The sequence below is a fragment of the Malaclemys terrapin genome, chromosome 1 (assembly GCF_027887155.1).
Source record: "Malaclemys terrapin pileata isolate rMalTer1 chromosome 1, rMalTer1.hap1, whole genome shotgun sequence".
Lineage (NCBI taxonomy): Eukaryota > Metazoa > Chordata > Testudines > Emydidae > Malaclemys > Malaclemys terrapin.
The window spans coordinates 273810339-273830780 of record NC_071505.1 but is presented as its reverse complement, the minus strand read 5'-3'; the positions used below and the strand labels follow the sequence as shown (position 1 = coordinate 273830780).

At 42.8% G+C, this 20442-nt stretch overlaps 1 protein-coding gene across 1 annotated transcript in view; it reads right to left on the bottom strand.

Moving 5' to 3' along the window:
• TBC1D4 (TBC1 domain family member 4) overlaps window positions 1–17868 on the bottom strand; it is a 160425-nt gene extending 142557 nt beyond the window's left edge. Inside the window, exon 1 of the mRNA XM_054013266.1 lies at window positions 16940–17868. Coding sequence (XP_053869241.1) covers window positions 16940–17410 — 471 coding nt within the window. The 5' untranslated portion in view covers window positions 17411–17868. The remainder of the gene's footprint in view (window positions 1–16939) is intronic.
• Between the last annotated feature and the right edge of the window lie 2574 nt (window positions 17869–20442).

Sequence of the window (20442 nt, the reverse complement as noted above, 5' to 3'; positions counted from 1 at the left end):
TTCCAATATTTCACCCCTCTGACGGTCAGAAACCTTCGTCTAATTTCTAGCCTAAACTTCCCCCCGGCCAGTTTGTATCCATTCGTTCTCGTGTCCACATTAGTACTAAACTGGAATAATTCCTCTCCCTCCCTTGTATTAACCCCTCTGATATATTTAAAGATAGCAATCATATCCCCCCTCAGCCTTCGCTTTGTCAGACTAAACAACCCAAGCTCCTCTAATCTCTTTTCATACGACAGGTTTTCCATTCCTCTGATCATCTTAGTCGCCCTTCTCTGCACCCGTTCCAGTTTGAGTTCATCTTTTTTAAACATTGGAGACCAGAACTGCACACAGTACTCCAAATGAGGTCTCACCAGCGCCTTATACAACGGAAGCAGGACCTCCCTATCTCTACTAGATATACCTCGCCTAATACATCCCAAGACCGCATTGGCTTTTTTCACCGCCACGTCACATTGCCGACTCATAGTCATCCTGCGGTCCACAAGGACCCCTAGGTCCTTCTCCTCTTCCGTTACTTCTAACCAATGCGTCCCCATCTTGTAACTAAAATTGTTATTATTCGTCCCCAAGTGCATAACCTTACACTTTTTACTATTAAATTTCATCCTATTTCTAATACTCCAATTCACAAGCTCATTCAAGTCTCCCTGCAGAGTATCCCTATCCTCCTCCGAGTTTGCAACTCCTCCCACCTTCGTATCATCCGCAAACTTTATCAGCCCACTCTTGCAATCTGTCCCGAGGTCAGTTATAAATAGATTAAATAAGATGGGTCCCAAAACCGAACCTTGAGGCACTCCACTAGTAACCTCCCTCCAACCCGACAATTCACCCTTTAATACGACCCGCTGCATTCTCCCCATTAACCAATTCCCTATCCACCTCTGGATTTTCATATCGATCCCCATGTTTTTCATTTTAACCAATAGTTCCTCATGGGGTACTGTATCAAACGCTTTACTGAAATCCAGGTAAATTAGGTCCACCGCATTTCCCTTATCTAATAAGTCCGTTACTTTCTCAAAGAAGGAGATCAGATTCGTTTGGCACGATCTGCCCTTCGTAAAACCATGCTGTAATTTATCGCATTTGCCATTAACTTCAAGGTCCTCAACTAGTTTCTCTTTCAGAATCTTCTCCAGCACCTTGCACACTACTGATGTTAAACTAACAGGCCTATAGTTACCCGGGTCACTTTTTTTCCCTTTCTTGAAAATAGGAACCACATTGGCTATTCTCCAGTCTAACGGGACTACCCCCGAGTTTACAGATTCATTAAATATAGTCGCTAATGGGCCTGCTATTTCCCGCGCCAATTCCTTCAATATTCTCGGATGAAGATCGTCCGGTCCACCCGACTTAGTCCCATTAAGGCGTTCTAGTTTTGTTTCTACCTCGGATGCGGTAATCCCCCATCCCGTATGCCCCTCTGTAACGGTGCTAGTATCCCTAATACCTTCATTGGCCTCATTAAACACCGATGCAAAATATTCATTGAGATATTGCGCCATGCCTAGATTATCTTTAATCTCCTCTCCGGCTATAGTCTTCAGCGGTCCCACTTCTTCTTTCTTTGCTTTCTTCCTATTTATATGGCTGTAAAACCTCTTGCTATTACTTTTAATTCCCCTCGCTAAGTCCAACTCTTCCTGGCCTTTGGCCTTTCTCACTCTATCTCTACATTCTCTAACTTCGCTAAGGTAAGTTTCCTTACTGATCCCTCCCCTCTTCCACTCTTTGTACGCTTTCTGTTTTTTCCTAATCGCCCCTTTCAGCCGGTCGCTCATCCAGCTCGGTCTAAGTCTCTTGCTTAGTAATCTTTTTCCCTTTTTGGGGATACAGGCCTCTGACAGCTCTTGCATCTTTAACTTAAAGTAATCCCAGGCTTCTTCTGCCTTTAGGTCCCTTAATACGTTTGCCCAATCCACTTCCCTTACCAGTCCCCTTAATTTGTTAAAATTGGCCTTTTTAAAATTATAAACCCTAGTCTTTGACTTAATTCTGGTACTCTTTCCATTTAGTTTAAAGCGAATTAGCTCATGATCACTGGAGCCCAAGTTGTCCCCCACTACCACTTCCTCAACAAGGTCCTCACTACTTACCAGAATCAAATCTAAAATGGCCTCCCCCCTCGTCGGCTCAGCTACCACTTGATAAAGGAATTGATCCGCAAGCACATCTAGGAACATCTGAGCCCTATTATTGCTACTAGCGTTTGTTCCCCAATCGATATCCGGGAAGTTAAAGTCCCCCATAATTACACAGTTTCTATTAGTATTTACCTCCCTTAATACATTAAACAATTCCTTATCCATATCCTGGGTCGATCCCGGCGGTCTATAGCACACCCCAAGCACTATCCCCGGAGAGGCTCTAGTAGTACTTTTACCCAGCTTGAGTATCGCCCAGACGGACTCTGTATTATCTATTCCATCCACTATTATTTCTTCACAGCTTAATTCACTATTGACATACAATGCCACCCCCCCCCTTTACCTTTATCCCGGTCTTTCCTAAACAGCGCATACCCCTCCATACCTGCGTTCCAGTCGTGACTGCCATTCCACCACGTTTCAGTTATTCCTACGATATCCGGTTTCAATTCTCGGACCAAGAGCTCCAATTCCTCCATTTTATTACCTAGGCTTCTCGCATTGGTGTACAAACAGCCTAATATATGTTGTTTAGCCTGTCTCCCATTACTAGCACTGTATGTTGCGCTCCTCTTTGTGTTCGTCCCCCCTGTCCCTCCTATGTCCAATCTCATTTCCCCGGCTATGTCTCCTCTTATTACACTCAGCTTTTCAATACCGGAAACTGGCGTGGAGATTAACTGTGCATCTCCCAACCATCTCCCCAAACTTCCTAGTTTAAAGCTCTTTTGATAAGATGAGCCAGCCTCCCTCCCAGAAGTCTATTTCCTTCCCTACTCAGGTGAAGCCCATCCCGCGAGAACAGGTGCCTAACAGATTGTTAGGGTGCTTTTGGAGACAGATTAATACAGTAGTATAAAATACCCTATTGTTAAGAAATTTGCATGTAGTGAAAAGTATTGGTCTAATCTGTATTAAAAATGTGTTTAATGCGCTAAATCTGAAATCAAACCAATATATAAATCCTAGTCTTAAACTCTTTACTTTCATTCTTGTTCTTTTCAGCATTGAAAAGCATATAGCTTCTTGATGTTCCAGCCTAAATCCGTCCTCCCCACCCCAAAGTGACTGGTGACTCTGGGTGCTGCAGTTTGAGTGCCCATCTTGACACATTAAAGGGGCCTGATTTTTTTTTTTTTTTTTTTTTTTTTTCCTTCTTCAGAGGGTGGGTACTCAGCACTTTCTGAAAATGTAAGCCTCAGACAGGCTGTGTAGATCTGGATTATTACTTCTCACATCCCCAGCAAAGCACTATGACAATGCATGATGCGCCCCAAAAAATCCCATTTTGGAATTGCTGCAATTAAACCTAAATACCCTGGTTAAAGTTTGAAATTTCACCCAAATGATTTCCTAATAGGATTTGTGCATTTTGTCCAATTTATTTAGACAAATTTGAAGAAGCCTTTTAAAACTGATTTTATGTAAAAATCCCTTCTGATACTTGATTGTATGTAGTTAATCCTGCTGCTGTGAAAACTATCAACATCGTGCTGCACATTCTTTTTGCACTGTGTTTACATACACAGTATGCCATCAGCTGAAAACTACAAATTTTGGCAATAATTTGATCGAGTACCAACATGCTTGCTTAGCATTTCAAAAAATTCAAAATACTCATTTGAATCCCAGAAACAGTTAATTGTCTTCATCATGGAAATACAGTACTAACCTTGTGTGCATATGCTCAGCACAGGACGTATTCATTTACATTGGATAAGCACATTCTGCCAATATGCTTTTTGGTATTGAATTTGCTACATGTTGCACCCTGTCAGTGATAATTTTGAGGTATGCTTGCATCAGATTTAATGCATTTGAATAGGGTTAGGTTACTGAATATGTGAAAAGTTCTACAGTCTGTATGAAATGAAAACCCAGGACTTCCTAAATTGCATTGAATAGTTAGTCCATGCTTTTTAGTTGTGCGGATATTTCTCTTTCATCTGTAATTGGGAGCTAAATCTGTACATAATTTGTTCTAGATAGTCATTGCCACCATCATGACCACACTGTGGTGGGCTAATTTTATGGAACCAAAGTATGGATTTCATATTTTCCTATTCCAGGAGTGAAGCTAAATTTACTTTGGCATACTTTGATTAGGGGGTTCTGCACCTCACTCCAAAGACAGTTCGTGCATGTTGTACTGGATCAAAACTTGCCCTTCTTGTGGAGGAGTGGGTTGGTTGCAGGGCTGGCTCCAGGGTTTTGGCTGCCCCAAGCAGCCAAAAAAAAAAAAAAAAAAAAAAAAAAAAAAAAACTGCAATCGCGATCTGCAGCAGCAATTCGGCGGAAGGTCCTTCACTCCGAGCGGGAGTGAGGGACCGTCCGCCGAATTGCCACCGAATAGCTGGACCTGCCGCCCCCCTCCGGAGTGGCCACCCCAAGCACCTGCTTGCCAAGCTGGTGCCTGGAGCTGGCCCTGGTTGGTTGTTTAGGATGAAGCTATTTAAAAAAAAAAAAAAAAAAATTACAGTCCAAGCCTTCTATTGAGGTTTAGTTGTTTTCTGGGTTCCTCTACGGACTGCCCAGTCTACACTCTGTGACCTCTCTCTAGAAAGCCACTCAGGTGGGGTCAGAAGCCAGCTGCAACAGTGTATCAGGAGAATCCATTTACCACTTTTCAGCAGGATCACCAGGGACTAATGGGGTGGGATTTTCAGGCACATTCTATCAGCCTGTTATAGGTCAGTTATTAATCCTAGAATAGCCTGCTGTGTGATGGAATAGGGTATTTTGAACTGTTTTAGTAAAATAACCTGTAACCTTTTGTTGTAATGATATGCCTATTTAAAAATGTCTAACCATCTACCAATTTCTGTGGCACTCTACTTAATAAGTAGTTTGATATCAAAGGTCTGAGAGATTCCTGATTAACTGAATCTGAACATGCCACTCAGTGCTTTCTGGAACTGTGCAGAGAATCTAAGAACGTATGTGTCTCAATCTTGCAACTGTTGGAATGCAGATGGGCCTGCTCTGTTTTCAAAGTGAGCAGTTGGTACACATGGCAAAGACATTTCAACTGAATGCTATATCTGGTTCCTGAACTCTAGCTATGAGGACGCATGATGAAACCAAACACCTGGAAGCTAACAGAAACATTACTGTAAAGGTAACAGGGAGCATTGTGTTGAGAATTTCAAGTAATCCACAAACATGAAGAACACTATTGATGAGTGTGCAAAGCAGAAGGAACCATGAAAGTGGATTCTCTGGAAGCTTGTAAAGTTCATATTGTTATGGGCAAATGATGTGGTGATTTGAGGTCAAGCCAGTTTATATTATGGAGAATTTGAGATTCAGGAGACTGAGAGCTTATCAGTTCTACTCCTACGCATTTTTTAGATAATGAGTTAACCTGAAGGTGAATAAGGCTGGAGACCACAAGCTGCTACCCATTATCTTTTATAAAGACAAATCTCCATGCAAACATTCATGGTCATTAAGAAATTGATTGCCCACTGTAAGTATTTTTACTAGCATCATCAAGCTCTGTTGCTTACACATGGAAATAGGTCATGTACATTTATGGGGCTTGAGATGTCAGAGGGCAAGTTAGAAGTTTTGGTGTGGTTGGAGGGATTTTACAGTTTTCTTATGGCATGTCTGCAGAACACTCAGAATCTTTTTCAATCTTGTTATTCAGGTATGTGTACCAAATACCTGACTGCTTACTGTGCAAAATATAGTTGGTTTGTCATCCTCTCTTTTCCCCACCCATCTAGTTCATCTACCTTTTTGCTTTTGTCACAACCCAAGATGGTACGCTGAAAAAAAAAACAAATAAGATTTGTGATAAAATGAGTTGGCAACACTGTGCCTAGTGAGCCCACTCAGGGTGTCGTGCTAGGTGTGGCGGATAAACAGTGTTACAGGGGGTTCTCGGGAAAAAATTCCCTAATGGCGGACAGAGTTGTCCTTAGGGACCCCAGGCAGCACGGGACCAGCAGCCCGGAGCCCCTGGCCTTCCAAGAGCTAAGCAGTTCAAAGCAAGCATATCTGTCACACTGAGGAGATTTAAACTTCAAGACTCCTTATAAGAAATGGATATTTTTTGCTGTTTTTAAAATTAAATAGGCAGCTAATCTTGTTTTTAAAATTATTATGAAGAACAAGTTTAAGCTTTGTTGTAACATGTGTTGTTTGCCTGGACTGCTCAAGACCTGAACGCTTGTGTAGGAAGAACTCTTTGAGCTGGCTTCTTCTTAAATACCTTCATGCTGTTTCATATCTGATACTGCTTGATGAAACATAGGAGCCTTGTCTTATAACAGGCTTATTCAAAGTGATAAGCTATGAAAGTGAGATCTTGGAAGAATGTTGCCCTTTTCATAATGTAACACAAATACTGTAATGATAAATAGTAATTTATAATAAATAGTGTGTAATAAGCAGGTCATAAAAACAAATTTTATATTTCCAAGATCACTGCTTTTATAGTTTATACTCAGGTAAGAGAAAATCCCTGGAAATATTCATTTTTAAGAGGGGGTTCGCGAGACTTGACATTTTAGTGAAAGGGGTTCACAGGTTGTTAAAGTTTGGGAACCACTGTCATAAACCTAAGCCAGAAAGTAACATCTTACAATAGCAAAATAATTATTTAGATGGAACTGATAGAGCAGTACTTTCTCCTGAAAAGAAAAAAATAAATACAGGATCCGGTTATGAATTATTAGGTCCTACAATATAGGATAGCCCAATAGGCCACTATCTAAGGCCATGTGTACACTTGGAGCACTTTGCCAGTATACGAATATTGATATAATATACTGGATGCAGCTATGTCAGCACAGCTGCACTTTGTGCTGATATAGTAACACCCCTTCCCCCCCACATGAGTGAAACAAATTATGCTGGCAAAAAGTGCAGCTTTGCTGGTATAGTTGCATCTATGCTAGGGGCTTCTGCAGGCCCAGCTATGTCAGTCAGAAATCCAACCTGTTCACATCCCTCACCAACACAGCTATGTCAACAGAAGTCTGTAGTATAGCCGTGGCTCAAAAGAAGTTCACATGGAAACACAGTTCTGGCTGCTCACCTGTGAACTGATATCTTAACACTTTTAGATTATCACAGTGGTATTCAGTGCAACTTTGAGTTAATTTATGTAGTTGGGAATAGTAGTCCTCCGAATCCACACTCAATACTATCTCTCTAATCCTGATGCCAGTAATAATGAATATAAAATTTACCTCCCAGGCTGTGTCTACACTTACGGTGGCATTTAGAATTCAGGCACTACACATGCAGCTACACACCACAATGAAAAGCTCTGGCAGCAGGAAAAGCCTCTGGCAGTTCCCTGCTGCTGGAGCCTTTGCCTGCTGCCAGAGCCTTTCACTGTGGCAGGGAAAGGCTCCGACAGCAGGGAGGCAGTGGGAAGCCATACTGCTAAGAATAACAGTGTAGCATGGGAGCCACTACTTGAGTGTGTAGAGAGCCATGTAGAGTATACATCCTGTGATTCAGGTGTGTAGGGCTCTCTACTTGCCTAAGCCATGTCTCACCATCTACACGGCTATTTATACCCATGTTAGCAAGACGTGCAGTATCCGTAACCTTATATGTTGCGGTAAGTTAGAGAGAGCCCCCGACTAAGGCCCTGATACCACAAAATCATGTGCATAGGTTGACCCCAGTGCCTGCCTGGAGCCATGTGGACTTCAACCGGGCCCCAAATGGGCGCTGAGGTCTGCCTGCACAAATCAACTTCCAGGACCAGCGCCCATATCAGTATGTTACTCAAATGTCATATGTGAAAGTTTATGTAGCTAGAATTTCTCATATGCCTTTGTCTCTTCCTACTCTAGCAGCAGACTGACCAAAAGAAAGAAAGGAAATGTCAGGCACATGTAACTATTGTTCCTTTCTAGCAAATACAGTTCTTCAGGTCTCATCTAATTTCTCCTTTTGTTTAAAAGTCATATTGTAATTGAGGGTCACTTACAGCTTATAAGTATAACTCTGAATCCAATGCAAGAAGTGAGCTCTAATCAAACATTATTCATTGTATATGACATATCTTTAAACCTACCAATGTTTCATGATGTTACTACATGTTTAGTGTAGCATTAAAGAAAATAACCCACAGAGCACTAACTATTCCCAGAGAGGTCCTGGGAGAATTTTTTTTAAAAAATGTATATAACAGGAAACCCCAAATCAACGTCACTGAGTACATGAAGTGCAATTAACATCAGCATTAAAAAAAATAGAACAAATATTTATTCAAATCCTGCTAGAAACAGATATGAACTATTTTGAAAAGCATCACTAGTATACCCTAGAGAATAACAGTTCTATTTCTCATTAAATGTTTTTTAGACACTTTACAGATCACTCTTTATACAACATGGCTTTAAAAATTTCTGATTCCATGTGTTATTGAGCACAGGGTAATGAGGTTTGTTTCATTTTTTACTTAGCATGAAGTTGGTTGGTCAGATAGAAACAAATTGCATGGCTAGAAAATAAAACCCACTGTTAAATAAAGTAACCAAAAAAAGGAAGCCTTGAAGCCATACCTGGGGTGGAGAGCAGAATTCTTTTTTTAATATTCCAGTTTTACCTAAAGTAGCAGCTTGTAGATTTTTTTCATACTGTTCTATAACTCAGTGAGGTTTTTCTTTAACGACTGTTTAAAATTAATTTAGTGCTTATGAAAAGTGCCAAATAACCAGCCCTAAAGACTGAAGTCTTATTTATCTTCACCAGATACAGTATGGGCAGAACAACGAAGCCTTTACCAAGCTACTCTTCCAACGTTCCCTAATACAGACCAGGAGGGATCATTACCAAAGCTAGGTCTAAACTAGCTTTTTTTTTTTTTTTTTTTTTTTTTGAATAAATAAAGAGAAATCATATCATGGACACTATGCCAAAGCAACCAAGGAATTAGCTGCAATGAAGACACTTTGGCATTAGGAAGTGGGCTAAAGCCACCAATTTATTTCATACAGCACCAACAAGCTGAAGTGTGGAATGATTTTTGGTTACTAGGCAAGATTTGAACATGGTACTTAAAGTTGAGAGGCCCTGCATCCACTGATTTTAATTCTTTCATTTGTCCTTTGTTGCATCAGTTAAAGTAGTGTACACCACTGTACAGTACTTAACATTATGGGGCCCCTATCTTGGTTGGGGTCTCCAGGCACTACTGCAATATGCTTCTGCTGTATCTATTTGTATGGGACACTAAGGGAAGGAGTGTGGTATAAGAACCTAAATAGAAAAGAAAAATGACTCATTTCATTTTACCTTTTGTGTAGTATGAAGTTAATTCAGATAACTGAGACTACTCTTAAAAAACACTGCATTACTTATTCCCTGTGTAGATCAACCATCTTCACCAGTATTCATGTTCTCTAAAGCTGTTTCAGAACAATTCAATAAATGACGACAGGTGAAGCCATATGTTGTACATAAGACAAATGAAAAGCCATCTTGCAGCAGGATAATAACATTACCTACCTTCCTGGTTTCTGAACTTGAATGAATATCAGAAGTGACAAAACAGCAGCTTGACCAGGAGCAGTGCTATGAGATAACTGTCAAACCATGCAAAATAATTCAGTATGATCAAGTCTTCCTTGGCAGCCCAAAGCAGTGATCATAACAAATTGCATCTAATGAGCCACTCCTCACTTTGCAAAATTCACCACTTTACATAAAGATAAAATGGGGAGTGGGGGGGGGGGGGAACCACAGGAGAGGAAAATGGAAACAAGTACTGTATATGAAAAAGGGAAAAAAGGGAAATAAGTATAAATAGCATGCACTAGAAGCTACTCTATCTGCTAGGGCCAACAGATGTGCAAGCCAGTGTAGATGGAGCCTCCTCCTCAGGAGGAGGCCAAATAATAGTGTACACAGAGCTAATGAACCTACACTATCTTTCTTCAGATGGCTCTATTTTCTAGTAATTTATATTACCTTTAAACACCTTCCAGGAGCATTTGATCATTCTACCAAGTCTTACCTATGATGTTATCCCTTTTTTCCTTTTTAAATATAAGAAGTCTTCTTTTCAGTGACCCTCCTTCCCTTCCGACTGACAATTAGATGTTAGTGGGGAATTGGAGAGGGGAAAATGACAACTGATGATGGCAGCAGAGGGGAGCTGGCTTTAAACATTTTCCTTTCTTGTGCAAGCTGTCAGTAGACATACCAGGTTAGATAGCAGTAGGAGCAGCTGGGATCTTATGTGAGGATTTTTAAATATTTTGTTTAACCACCTTTTTGGTATTTCCCCCATTTTTCTGTCAATGACAAAGGTGACTAAGGCCACGATCTTTAGCCATAGGGACTCTAAAACTGGACTCCTAAATCCATATGTAGGCATCTGCGTGATTTTCAAAAGTAATTAATTCAATACTTTTGAAAGTCAAGCAGGTACATAAATATGGATTCAGAAGCCTAACTTTATGTTCCAATATTGAAAATCTTAACCAAACCTTTTTTTTCAAACATAAAAATAGTTTGCCACCAGACTGTCACTTCATTCTACAACTGAGGCTCTCTCTCTCTAGTTAAACACATGCTTTTTTATTTCTGACAGGCTGCAATCAAAATGTTGTCTGGCAACAGAACAATTTTTCACTCTGCCATAAGCCTCCAGTGTTCGTGTTTTGTAGTAAAGGTTCTCAACTTCTCTTCTTGCATCTTCCCCGAACCCAACATACCTGAAAAAAACCCTTCCAATTTTGTCAGTGAAAGCAAAGTTAGGGTGAGGAGCACCAGGGAGGCCACACCATTAGTATGACAGACCTCTTCTTTCCCCCAACCCGTCCCAAGCACACTCTGGGTGTGTTGACAATGCAGCTGGAAGGTGTAATTCCCAGCTCAGGCAGGCATACAAGCTCTAGCTCTACTTGAGATAGTGTGCTAAAAAATAGCAGTGTGACCATGGCAGCCTGGGAGATGCAGCTCAGACCAGCCACCTGAGTATGTGCCTATCATTTCAGATAGGGTGGTACTTAGGCACCTGTCCCAATCCACTGCCCATGCCACCACGGCCACACTGCTAATTTTTAGTGCTCTAGGTCAAGCATGTGTACATCTGCAAGAGCTGGGAATTACAACTCCCCGCTGCAGACAAAGCCTATGTGGCTTCTCACAGTCTACTCAACAGTTCAACTATACATCTTACTTCAGGAAGAGCCCTTCAAAGCCAAGAACAACCTGTTTGTCGTGTGTACAAAATCTAAATCCAGCTTCCAAAATTCAACATTAATACTAACCTGTGCAACATTCAGTCTCACTTGATGTGAACTTACTTTCCAGGTATTTGCTTTGATGCAAGCCATAGGATGTTTTAAGGCAAGGATACAGAAATCAAAGTGACAACATACAAAAAAATTCTAAATTTAAGGGTCATTTTCCAATATAATTACAGCTTCATGTTTATTTGTTTTGATAAGAAATGTCAGGGTAAAGGCCTCCTGGGGTTAAGATAAAAGCAAAGGTTTTGTCCTGACATTTAGTTTCTCAGCATGGGCCATCTTACAGAATTGTTCTAGTGCAGTGCCGTTTTTTTTTTTTTTTTTTATTCTATCAGACAACTAACATACATCTGAAATGGTCTACCATTTTATCTACAGCCTGTACAGCGATTACAGAGCAAGGATCTGGGTTACAAGTTGGCTGCCTTAGGCTCCTGACTTTGCCAGCCTACCCATTATAGTTCTTATCTCACCCTTACTTTATAGGCAAAATGCTCCATTATTTCTGCTTTGCCTTAGGCCAGTCTACTCCCATTAACTCACAGCAGTAACAGAACAACAGAACACTGAAGCTACTGATCACGCTACACTATACAGAGGGCTGTACAATGAAAAATTTCCTTCTTCCCAGCTGATATGGTCCTTGGGTTATATTTGAAATGCTGGAGAGGTGCTCACTTTGATCACTCTTCACAAGGATTTTTAAATGAAACCTAAAATGTATGGTAACATTTTTTAAAATGTCAGCTAAGTACTTGTCTAAGAAGGAACGCCATTGTTGTGCAAAAGTCTTCACTAATAACTATCACTCATAACAATCAGATTGTTTACAAATCAATTGTATTTGGTACTATACAAGTTACCGGTCTTGTTCATGTTTCATGAAGAAAATGAGAGTTCTACTTCATCATGTGAAATAGCAAATCAGACCCTGAACCTTTTCCTAAGGAAGAAGTATGTGACTTAGGAAATTTAAGATGATTGTCATATACCATTAAGATTTATATTCAGACTCCACATCTAAAACAAATGTGCCTGCTTTGTATATTTCATTTTATGAGCTCAGGTGGGGCTTGAAAACTTTGCTGATCCATGTGAGGTTTTCCTAGATAATGAAAAGAGGGAAGTAGGGGTTAAACCATCAATTTCTGCAGATTCTAGATTCCATTCATTTTGTTTTTTTGAAAGCTTCCAGTTTCAGTAGTTGCGAAAAAAAACATTCTAAATATAAAGTGAGACAGTGCTGTCATCTTAAATACTCAGACTCCATGCCTCCTAAATTATTCCCAAGTGAAAGCTGTGTGAAACTAACAACTCTGCTATTCAGTAGCCAGCATTGAAATGAACAAGAATCCTAGTCTATTTCAGTCAGCTGTTGCTTTGGAAAGTTATGAGCAGTAGCAAGCACTGCAGCTCTTCTGAAAGAGAAGAGAAGAGCAGCAGATTTTTTCCTTCCCAAGCCCATCAATCAGAAAGTTCTGGGACTCTTCCCCCTCCCATTTCCAGCAGCCCGAGAGCAAAATACTGACACCCTGCACAGAGGCCAGGGACAGAAACCCTGTAAAAATCTCAGTATTCACTGTCATGCTGACAGCAAAGAACTTCTGGACTAGGCTTCTTGCTAGAGTACTATCCCCGAATCCAGGTAGAGCCCTCCCTCCACCCCCCTATTTTTCAGATCTGCCTAAGACTAGTAGGTGTTTCAAATGACACCCAGTGACATTTTTCAATATCTATCTTTAAATTTTCAGCAGTGTAAATAACCTTGCCAGATCTCTGCTGCAGTATAGAACTGGCATTTATGGAACAGGTGCTTATGGCAACATTTGTTACAAAAATAAAAGGAAGGAGAAAGAAAGAAAGAAATTGTACTAGTGGTACTGTACTTCTGAAATGGGATTCTGTGAGTTGGGGAAAAAAAAAACTTCACTGCCAGAACTGGGTGAAACTGGCAAGAAAACAAACAAAAAACCTTAACATGTGATTGTGCACCCTGAAATTTAATTTGTTTGTGTGGAATTTCTGGACCATTGGTGCAGGTGAAAAATCTAAAAAGGCTACATATTCAAATATACACTCTTTTGAACATTCTACTGTGAGTGACAGCTGTTTGTTACAACAGGGGGATGTGTGCCTGCACCTCAGAGAGGCTGCATGGTCTAACTAGTGGACTGAGCAACAGGCTGAGAGCCACTAGCTTCAATGTTCTGTTCCCAGATCTGTCATTGTTTGGTCTTAACTACAATACTAAGCACTGCCCTCTTGAAAGTCAAAAATTACTATTTTACCTTTACCGTTCATAGAAAATTGGTTACTTGACTACACTAGTGGAAAGACTACACTACACTCTGACTCCCTTCCTCCACTCCAGAGTAACTTGACCTGTTGTTCCCACTAACAGTCAAACATTTACCGCAAAAGCAAAGAAGTCTTGAAACAGGAGCATAAAAAACTGTTTAAGGTAACATACACCATAAATACCACACAGCTCAACTACTCCAGGGAACTGTGGTTGTATATTCTACCATCTTCTGATAATATCCTTGCAGTTTCTCAATTGTAGAACTTGTAATTCTAGGAGGAACACTGTGCTTTTCCAGGTCAGCAACTCACACCTCATTCTGTTCGCTCAGAGCTAAGGGTTAACTGTTTAAGACCTGCACACACTTGGCAAATAACATGTTAGCCCAATCTCTCCCACTGGCAACAGAACTGGGGAGGGAGACAGCTTTCTGCCTGATCTCTGTCACAGCAGACTGAAGCAATTAACGTGCTTGGAGTCCCACAAATCATAAGGCTGGCCCTGCATCTATGCCAGTTAGTTTTATTCTTGGTCTTCAATGCCAATACTAAGTTACCTCCAACTCCAATGAGTTATTTTTCATTAAGTGATAACTTATAAAAAAAAATCTTACTTCTAGGATATATCTTAAGATACATTGTCAAAAGTGAATAGGTGTTTTATAGTAAAACTTGTTTCTGTTAATAACTTCCTCCCAAAGTATCCATTCTAATTCCCTAAAGTAAGGCTTGGTCTACACTACCCCCCCTAATTCGAACTAAGGTACGCAACTTCAGCTACGTGAATAACGTAGCTGAAGTCGAAGTACCTTAGTTCGAACTTACCTTGGTCCACACGCGGCAGGCAGGCTCCCCCTTCGACTCCGCGGTACTCCTCTCGCCGAGCTGGAGTACCGCAGTCGACGGCAAGCACTTCCGGGTTCGACTTATCGCGTCCAGACTAGACGCGATAAGTCGAACCCAGAACTTCGATTTCCAGCCGTCGAACTAGCTGGTAAGTGTAGCCAAGGCCTAAGAGTGCTTTGCCTAAATATTTATTTATTTATTTATTTATTTAATTCTGTGTTTTCTTCTGTGGAAGGCAGTGGAGAATCTATAGAGAATGATCAATAAAAAGTAGCATCCAAAATGAGAATGAAAGAAATAAGATCCACGGATACAAGGAAAAATACTGAATGGATATTTTACAACCCCCTCCTGTCCCCGTTATTTCCCCTCTGTCCCTGTAATAATAGGACCAGTATGGACCTATATAGGAGAGGCACTTAATGATTCTGATTTAGCATTCACTCAAGTCAAAGGGAATCTTTCTGTTGACTCCGATGTGTGCTGCATCAAGCCCTGTATATGCATTAGTATCATATATACACCTACACTACTCCACATTAACTACTTTAATCTTCAAAAAGAACAGGAGTACTTGTGGCACCTTAGAGACTAACAAATGTATTAGAGCATAAGCTTTCGTGGACTTCAGCCCACTTCCGAAGAAGTGGGCTGTAGTCCACGAAAGCTTATGCTCTAATACATTTGTTAATCTCTAAGGTGCCACAAGTACTCCTGTTCTTTTTGCGGATACAGACTAACACGGCTGCTACTCTGATACCTACTTTAATCTTGAGCACTGAATTTGCTGAAACCCAAGTTAGTATTCTAGAACCTTGGCAGTCAGTTGTTTTACACTCCTCTTTCTCTCACCCCCTTGCTCCCTTCACCTCAAAATAATCTGTTCAGTAAATCTAGATGTGTTGATTAAATGACTTTGATAGACTCTAGTGCATATAACCAGTCATATTCCCTCCACCCCCATATATCTGTGTAAATCTCTGGGGGAGCTGCTCATGTTGCTCAAATAAAATACTATCACTGAAAGACTGCTTTCCTGCCATTACCATATTAACATAATTATTGGCCCTGCTCATCAAGGTTGCTGTTCCCCACATGATCAGCATAGCCAGTAGAAAGGAGTCCTCTGTGCATTAGATGCAACAACCAAAGCCTCCTACAGACAGGGCCGGTGCAACCATTTAGGCAAACTAGGCAGCCGCCTAGGGCGCCTAGTGGTTGGGGGCGCCTAAAAGCCTGCTCAGGTGAGGAGGTGGAGTGGAGGTGAGCTGGGGCAGGCTCCCCAGGCGGGGTTAGCTTTCGGGGGTGGGGGGGAGCTCCCCAGGCAGGAGGGGGTGGAGGGCTCCCCGGGTGGCGGGCTGGGTTAGCTACTGCCGGGGGATGGGGTTAGCTGGGTGAGAGGGGGGCACAAGGTGGAAGGTTCACGCAAAACTTCCTTGCACCGGTGCCCTGCCTACAGAGCCTGCAAAAATACATACTTTTCGCTAGCTCTTTCAGTTGGCACCCATTCAACAATGTTCCCTCCCAGATATAACTTCTTTTAGAACACTCCTGAATGTGCCTGGCACAGCCAGGTGTCCTTACCATGACTTGAAAGTGAAATATGGCCCTGTTGGGGTTTATGGTGGCTATTCGGATTGTTTCTAATGGCTATGCCACATTAAGGACAATTTAATACATTAAATATTTTTACTTCTCTTCAGAAGCAATTGCTGTGGTTACCACAATGATGTTACATGATCATGAATGAGACCAGGTGGTCCAAGAGAAGGAAAAGGTGGAGATGGGGGTACACTCTTTGCATATCCTCATTATGAAAAGGTTGAGAAGCCCTGAACTAGCTCATGAGCATGCAGTACATTATGGAATAAAGTAGATACAAAGTGTTCTCCCAACCAACCACAACATTATGAAGCCTACTGCTCACCTCTGTATTAATACCCCCCAGGGTGAGCTTGGTGTAAGAACCTGAACTATGATTCACACACACACCAAAACGCAGAGTTAACCAGAAGCTTTTGTGAACAGTCTGATATTCTTTCCACTTTAGACACCGAAGCCTTTGAAGAGACCCTCTACCCACAGCCCCCTGGAAAACCTCCCTTTTCCCAGTCCCCTCTATTGACCCCAGGAACACCACTCATAATACCACTGCCTAGATCTCAAAGCGCTTTGCAAAAAAGCCATCTCCATACCCTCCTTTTCTCTATTATCCTCTTCAACAATCCAAGTGCCCATATACTAGTGGCCCCTGAACGATCCCCATGTCTATAGTCTCTGAAAAGCAGCCTCTTTATTCCCCACAACCACTGAGAGGGGGGAAATCTATATATCACCTACGTTCCCATCACCCTATTGTCCCCCGAGAAGCTTCCTACTCTGGGCAGCCCCAGCACTTGCCTGGTTGGGGTCAGTGGCCCGGAACACGTGGCAGGCCACCTGCGACTCGGGGTTGTCGGGCTGCGCCTTGATCAGGTAGGCGAAGTAGGTGAGGTCGTGGCTGTTGTGGATGAAGCGGGAGATGTGCTGCGCCTTGTGCTCGAAGATGAAGACGGCCGGGTTGCCGCTGCCCGGGCTGCCGCTGGAGGTGGCGGGGACGCAGCGGAGGTTCGGGGAGCCCAGGAGCAGCAGCACCTCCCGGGCGGGCACCGAGTTACCCAGGGGTCCGCCAGGGTCCTGCCTCTGGCTGCGCCTGCGGATCTCGGCCATCAGCCAGGGGAGCATGGGCAGCGTGGTCCGTCTGTCCAGGCAGGACCAACCCACATACCACAGCTTGAAGCGTTTCTCCCCCATCGCCCTCCCCCCGGGCTGAGGCTGCGGCTCCGGCTCCAAGGGGTGAGGGAGCGGCTCGTCCTGGCCCTTCTTCTCCATAGTAAGTCCCCAGGCAGCAGCCGGGGGGTGCAACGTGCTGCGGAACAGCCTCCAGACGCTGACCCGGGCAAAGGGAGAGCGGCCCCCAGGTGCAGTCAGAGGGGCCTAGGCAGGCACAGCTGATCCGGGGAGCGGGGACCCCCTAACCGTACATCCTGCTCGGCTTCCCCCCGTTGCACTCGCGGGAGCTGCTACTGCCCCTCAGCCTTCCTACGCCTGAGCTCGCGGCTGTCACACCCCCTCCGCCCCGCCTGGGCGGCTGCGGCTGCTGCTGCAAGATCCCCGGCGAGACCCGCTCTGCAGGCAGCGACGCGAGCAAGCAAGCGCTATTTCTCGCTGCTGTCCCGCCGCCACCGCCTGGCTGGTGCAAAGCCTCCGCCTCCCTCCCCAGCCATGCGGGGTCAGCACCAGTGCGAGCGCAGGGGAAGGGAGGAGACTAATTCTCCCTCTTCCTAGTGGCTCTGGCGGCGGAGGGAGGGAGCTACGCTCCAGCCGGGGCTCTCCACTCGCAACCCCAGCCAAGGAGGCGGGAACTCGCCCGCCCCAGAGTCAAAACAAAACCAAACGTGGCCTGTCCACTCCCACCCCGCCGCCGCCTCCTGGCGCTGCGCTTCCGCCCGCCCCGCCAGGTGTAAGAGCAGGCTCCGCTCCGGCTCCGAGCGCGCCCTTCCTGCTTCTGCACATGCTCGCGCTCCGCGGGCAGCCCAATGAGCATGTGAGAAGGGCCTGCACATACCCACCAGGAAGGAGAAGCTGCTGCCTCTTACCAGCGCTGTACTGTTCGCTCAGCTCTAGCGAGGCTCGGCTTCCCTGAAACCCACAGGAGCAGGATGGGAAGGGAGGGACAGGGAAGAGATCAGTAGGAGGGGGGAGGAGCTGAGCTGTGAGGGAACGGAGCAGATCGGAGAAGTTGCAGGGAATAGAAGAGAAAGATTATAAAAAGATGTATAGGCTTTAAAATCTGGATCTCTATTTCCAATACTGGAACCGAAAACATCGAGAGCGATAGAAAAAGTATAATTAGATTCAAGCCCCAATGCGGCAAGCTGAGCTGTTCGGGAGGATCCCTGAGCCCTTATGGATCAAGGCCGTGCTAACTATCTCTTTGTGCCTGAACAGTCTCTCTCCCTCCCCCCCCCCTTTAATGCGACTAATTGTTTTGTTTGCAGTATTGTTGTAAGACTTTCCTTTGCACATCCCACACAGTAAGAAAAATATTTTGCTGCAAAAACGAACTCAGCAAGTAAAGAACGGTACATAATACAACAGCATCTCACTGTTGAGTGATTTTTCAGGTTTTCAGATTTTTTTTCTTATTTTCATTTTTGCGAGTGTTGGATTTTTTAGGCTTAATTTTCTTGTTATAATGATACCTCTTTTGATGTCAAATTTGCCACCTACTGCAAATGTTTATTATTATTTTTTACTTGAAGACACATATGGACAATTCCTTTTCAATCCCATACCACCCATGTTCATGACACTGAAATATTTTTCTTGACTATTTCCTTTTGTATACATTTGTGGCATCAAAAAGCAATAGCTTCAAGCCCTAGTTAGTTCATAGTAATATAGTGTAATGGTTATCATCTTGACCAACACAGTTGCTTGAACCAGGAACTTCTGGAGCTGAAAGCTTAAGTGTTTACAACTTGAGCTGAAGAAGCAGTCTTTAGTGCTGGGGAATTCAACAGCCTTACATCCTCTGTGACTCAAGGACATGTAACACACATTGAGCAGTGGATTATTATTTATCATTTGCATTACTATAGTGGCTAGGAGCCCTAGTCAAGGACCCCTTTGTGCTAGGCACTGTACAAACAGAACAAAAAACAGCCCCTGCCACAAAGAGTTTGGAGTCTATAAGACAGGAGACAACAAATTAATACAGCTAGAAGGGAATACAAGGGAACTATGAAACAATATTGAACAGAACTACAGCTAATCAGAAAGGGAGAAGGCAGTGCTAATAACATATATCAAAGGCGTAACCGTGTTAGTCTGGATCTACAAAAACGAGAAGTCCGGTGGCACCTTAAAGACTAACAGATTTATTTGGGCATCAGCTTTCGTGGGTAAAAAACCCCACTTCTTCAGATGCATGGAGTGAAAATTACAGATGCAGGCATAAATATACTGACACATGAAGAGAAGGGAGTTACCTTACAAGTGGAAAACCAGTGTTAACAAGGCCAATTCAGAGTGGATGTGGTCCACTCCCAATAATTGATGAGGATGTGTCAATACCAGGAATAGGGAAATTGCTTTTGTAGTGAGCCAGCTACTCCCAGTCCCTATTCAAGACCAAATTAATCGTGTTAAATTTGCAAATGACATATGAATCTAACAACATATGAATCTCATTATTAAAATATAATTCCAAAAGTGGCTGAGATTGGAAAACGTGCCTCCTCCAAGCAGCAGCAGCAGCAAATCCTACCTCCAAGAAGCAAGAAGGTTTTTCAATTGGGAAAGCAGAAACTGCAAATCATTATTGTTTACTGGTTTTCCCAACAAAATAACATTTTGTATTTTAGATACAATTATAGATAGGGTGTGCCTTTCGTCTCCTAAGGACATGCTCCAGTTTTATGGAATGTTTCTTTAAAACAGATGGTGAAGACATGAGGAAAACTAAAAATATGTGAAACTTGAGACTGAAATTCTGGGGTTTATTCGAGCGAGCGAGCGAGTGTGTGCGTCTCTCTCGGTACAGCACCTGTAAAATAGCCAGACATTTCTCTTTTTATTACTGTTACTGCCCACTTATGTAAAGCTATTTGGTTTAATGTTTCATTTAGTTGACTTGCTTAATGTGATGTTAGATTTGGTTATTTTGATCCACCCAATTTATTTTTAGTGCTAAATTCTTTATAAACTTATATATATTTACATAAACGTTAATACTTTTGAGATAATTAAGTTCTCAACCTTTAATCCAGCTACCATAAAGTTTCAGTTTTCAAAGCCAGTCCTCTCTCGTCTCAACTTCATTCTTTTACACATCTTTTAGCATCTAGCCAGGCCCTTTC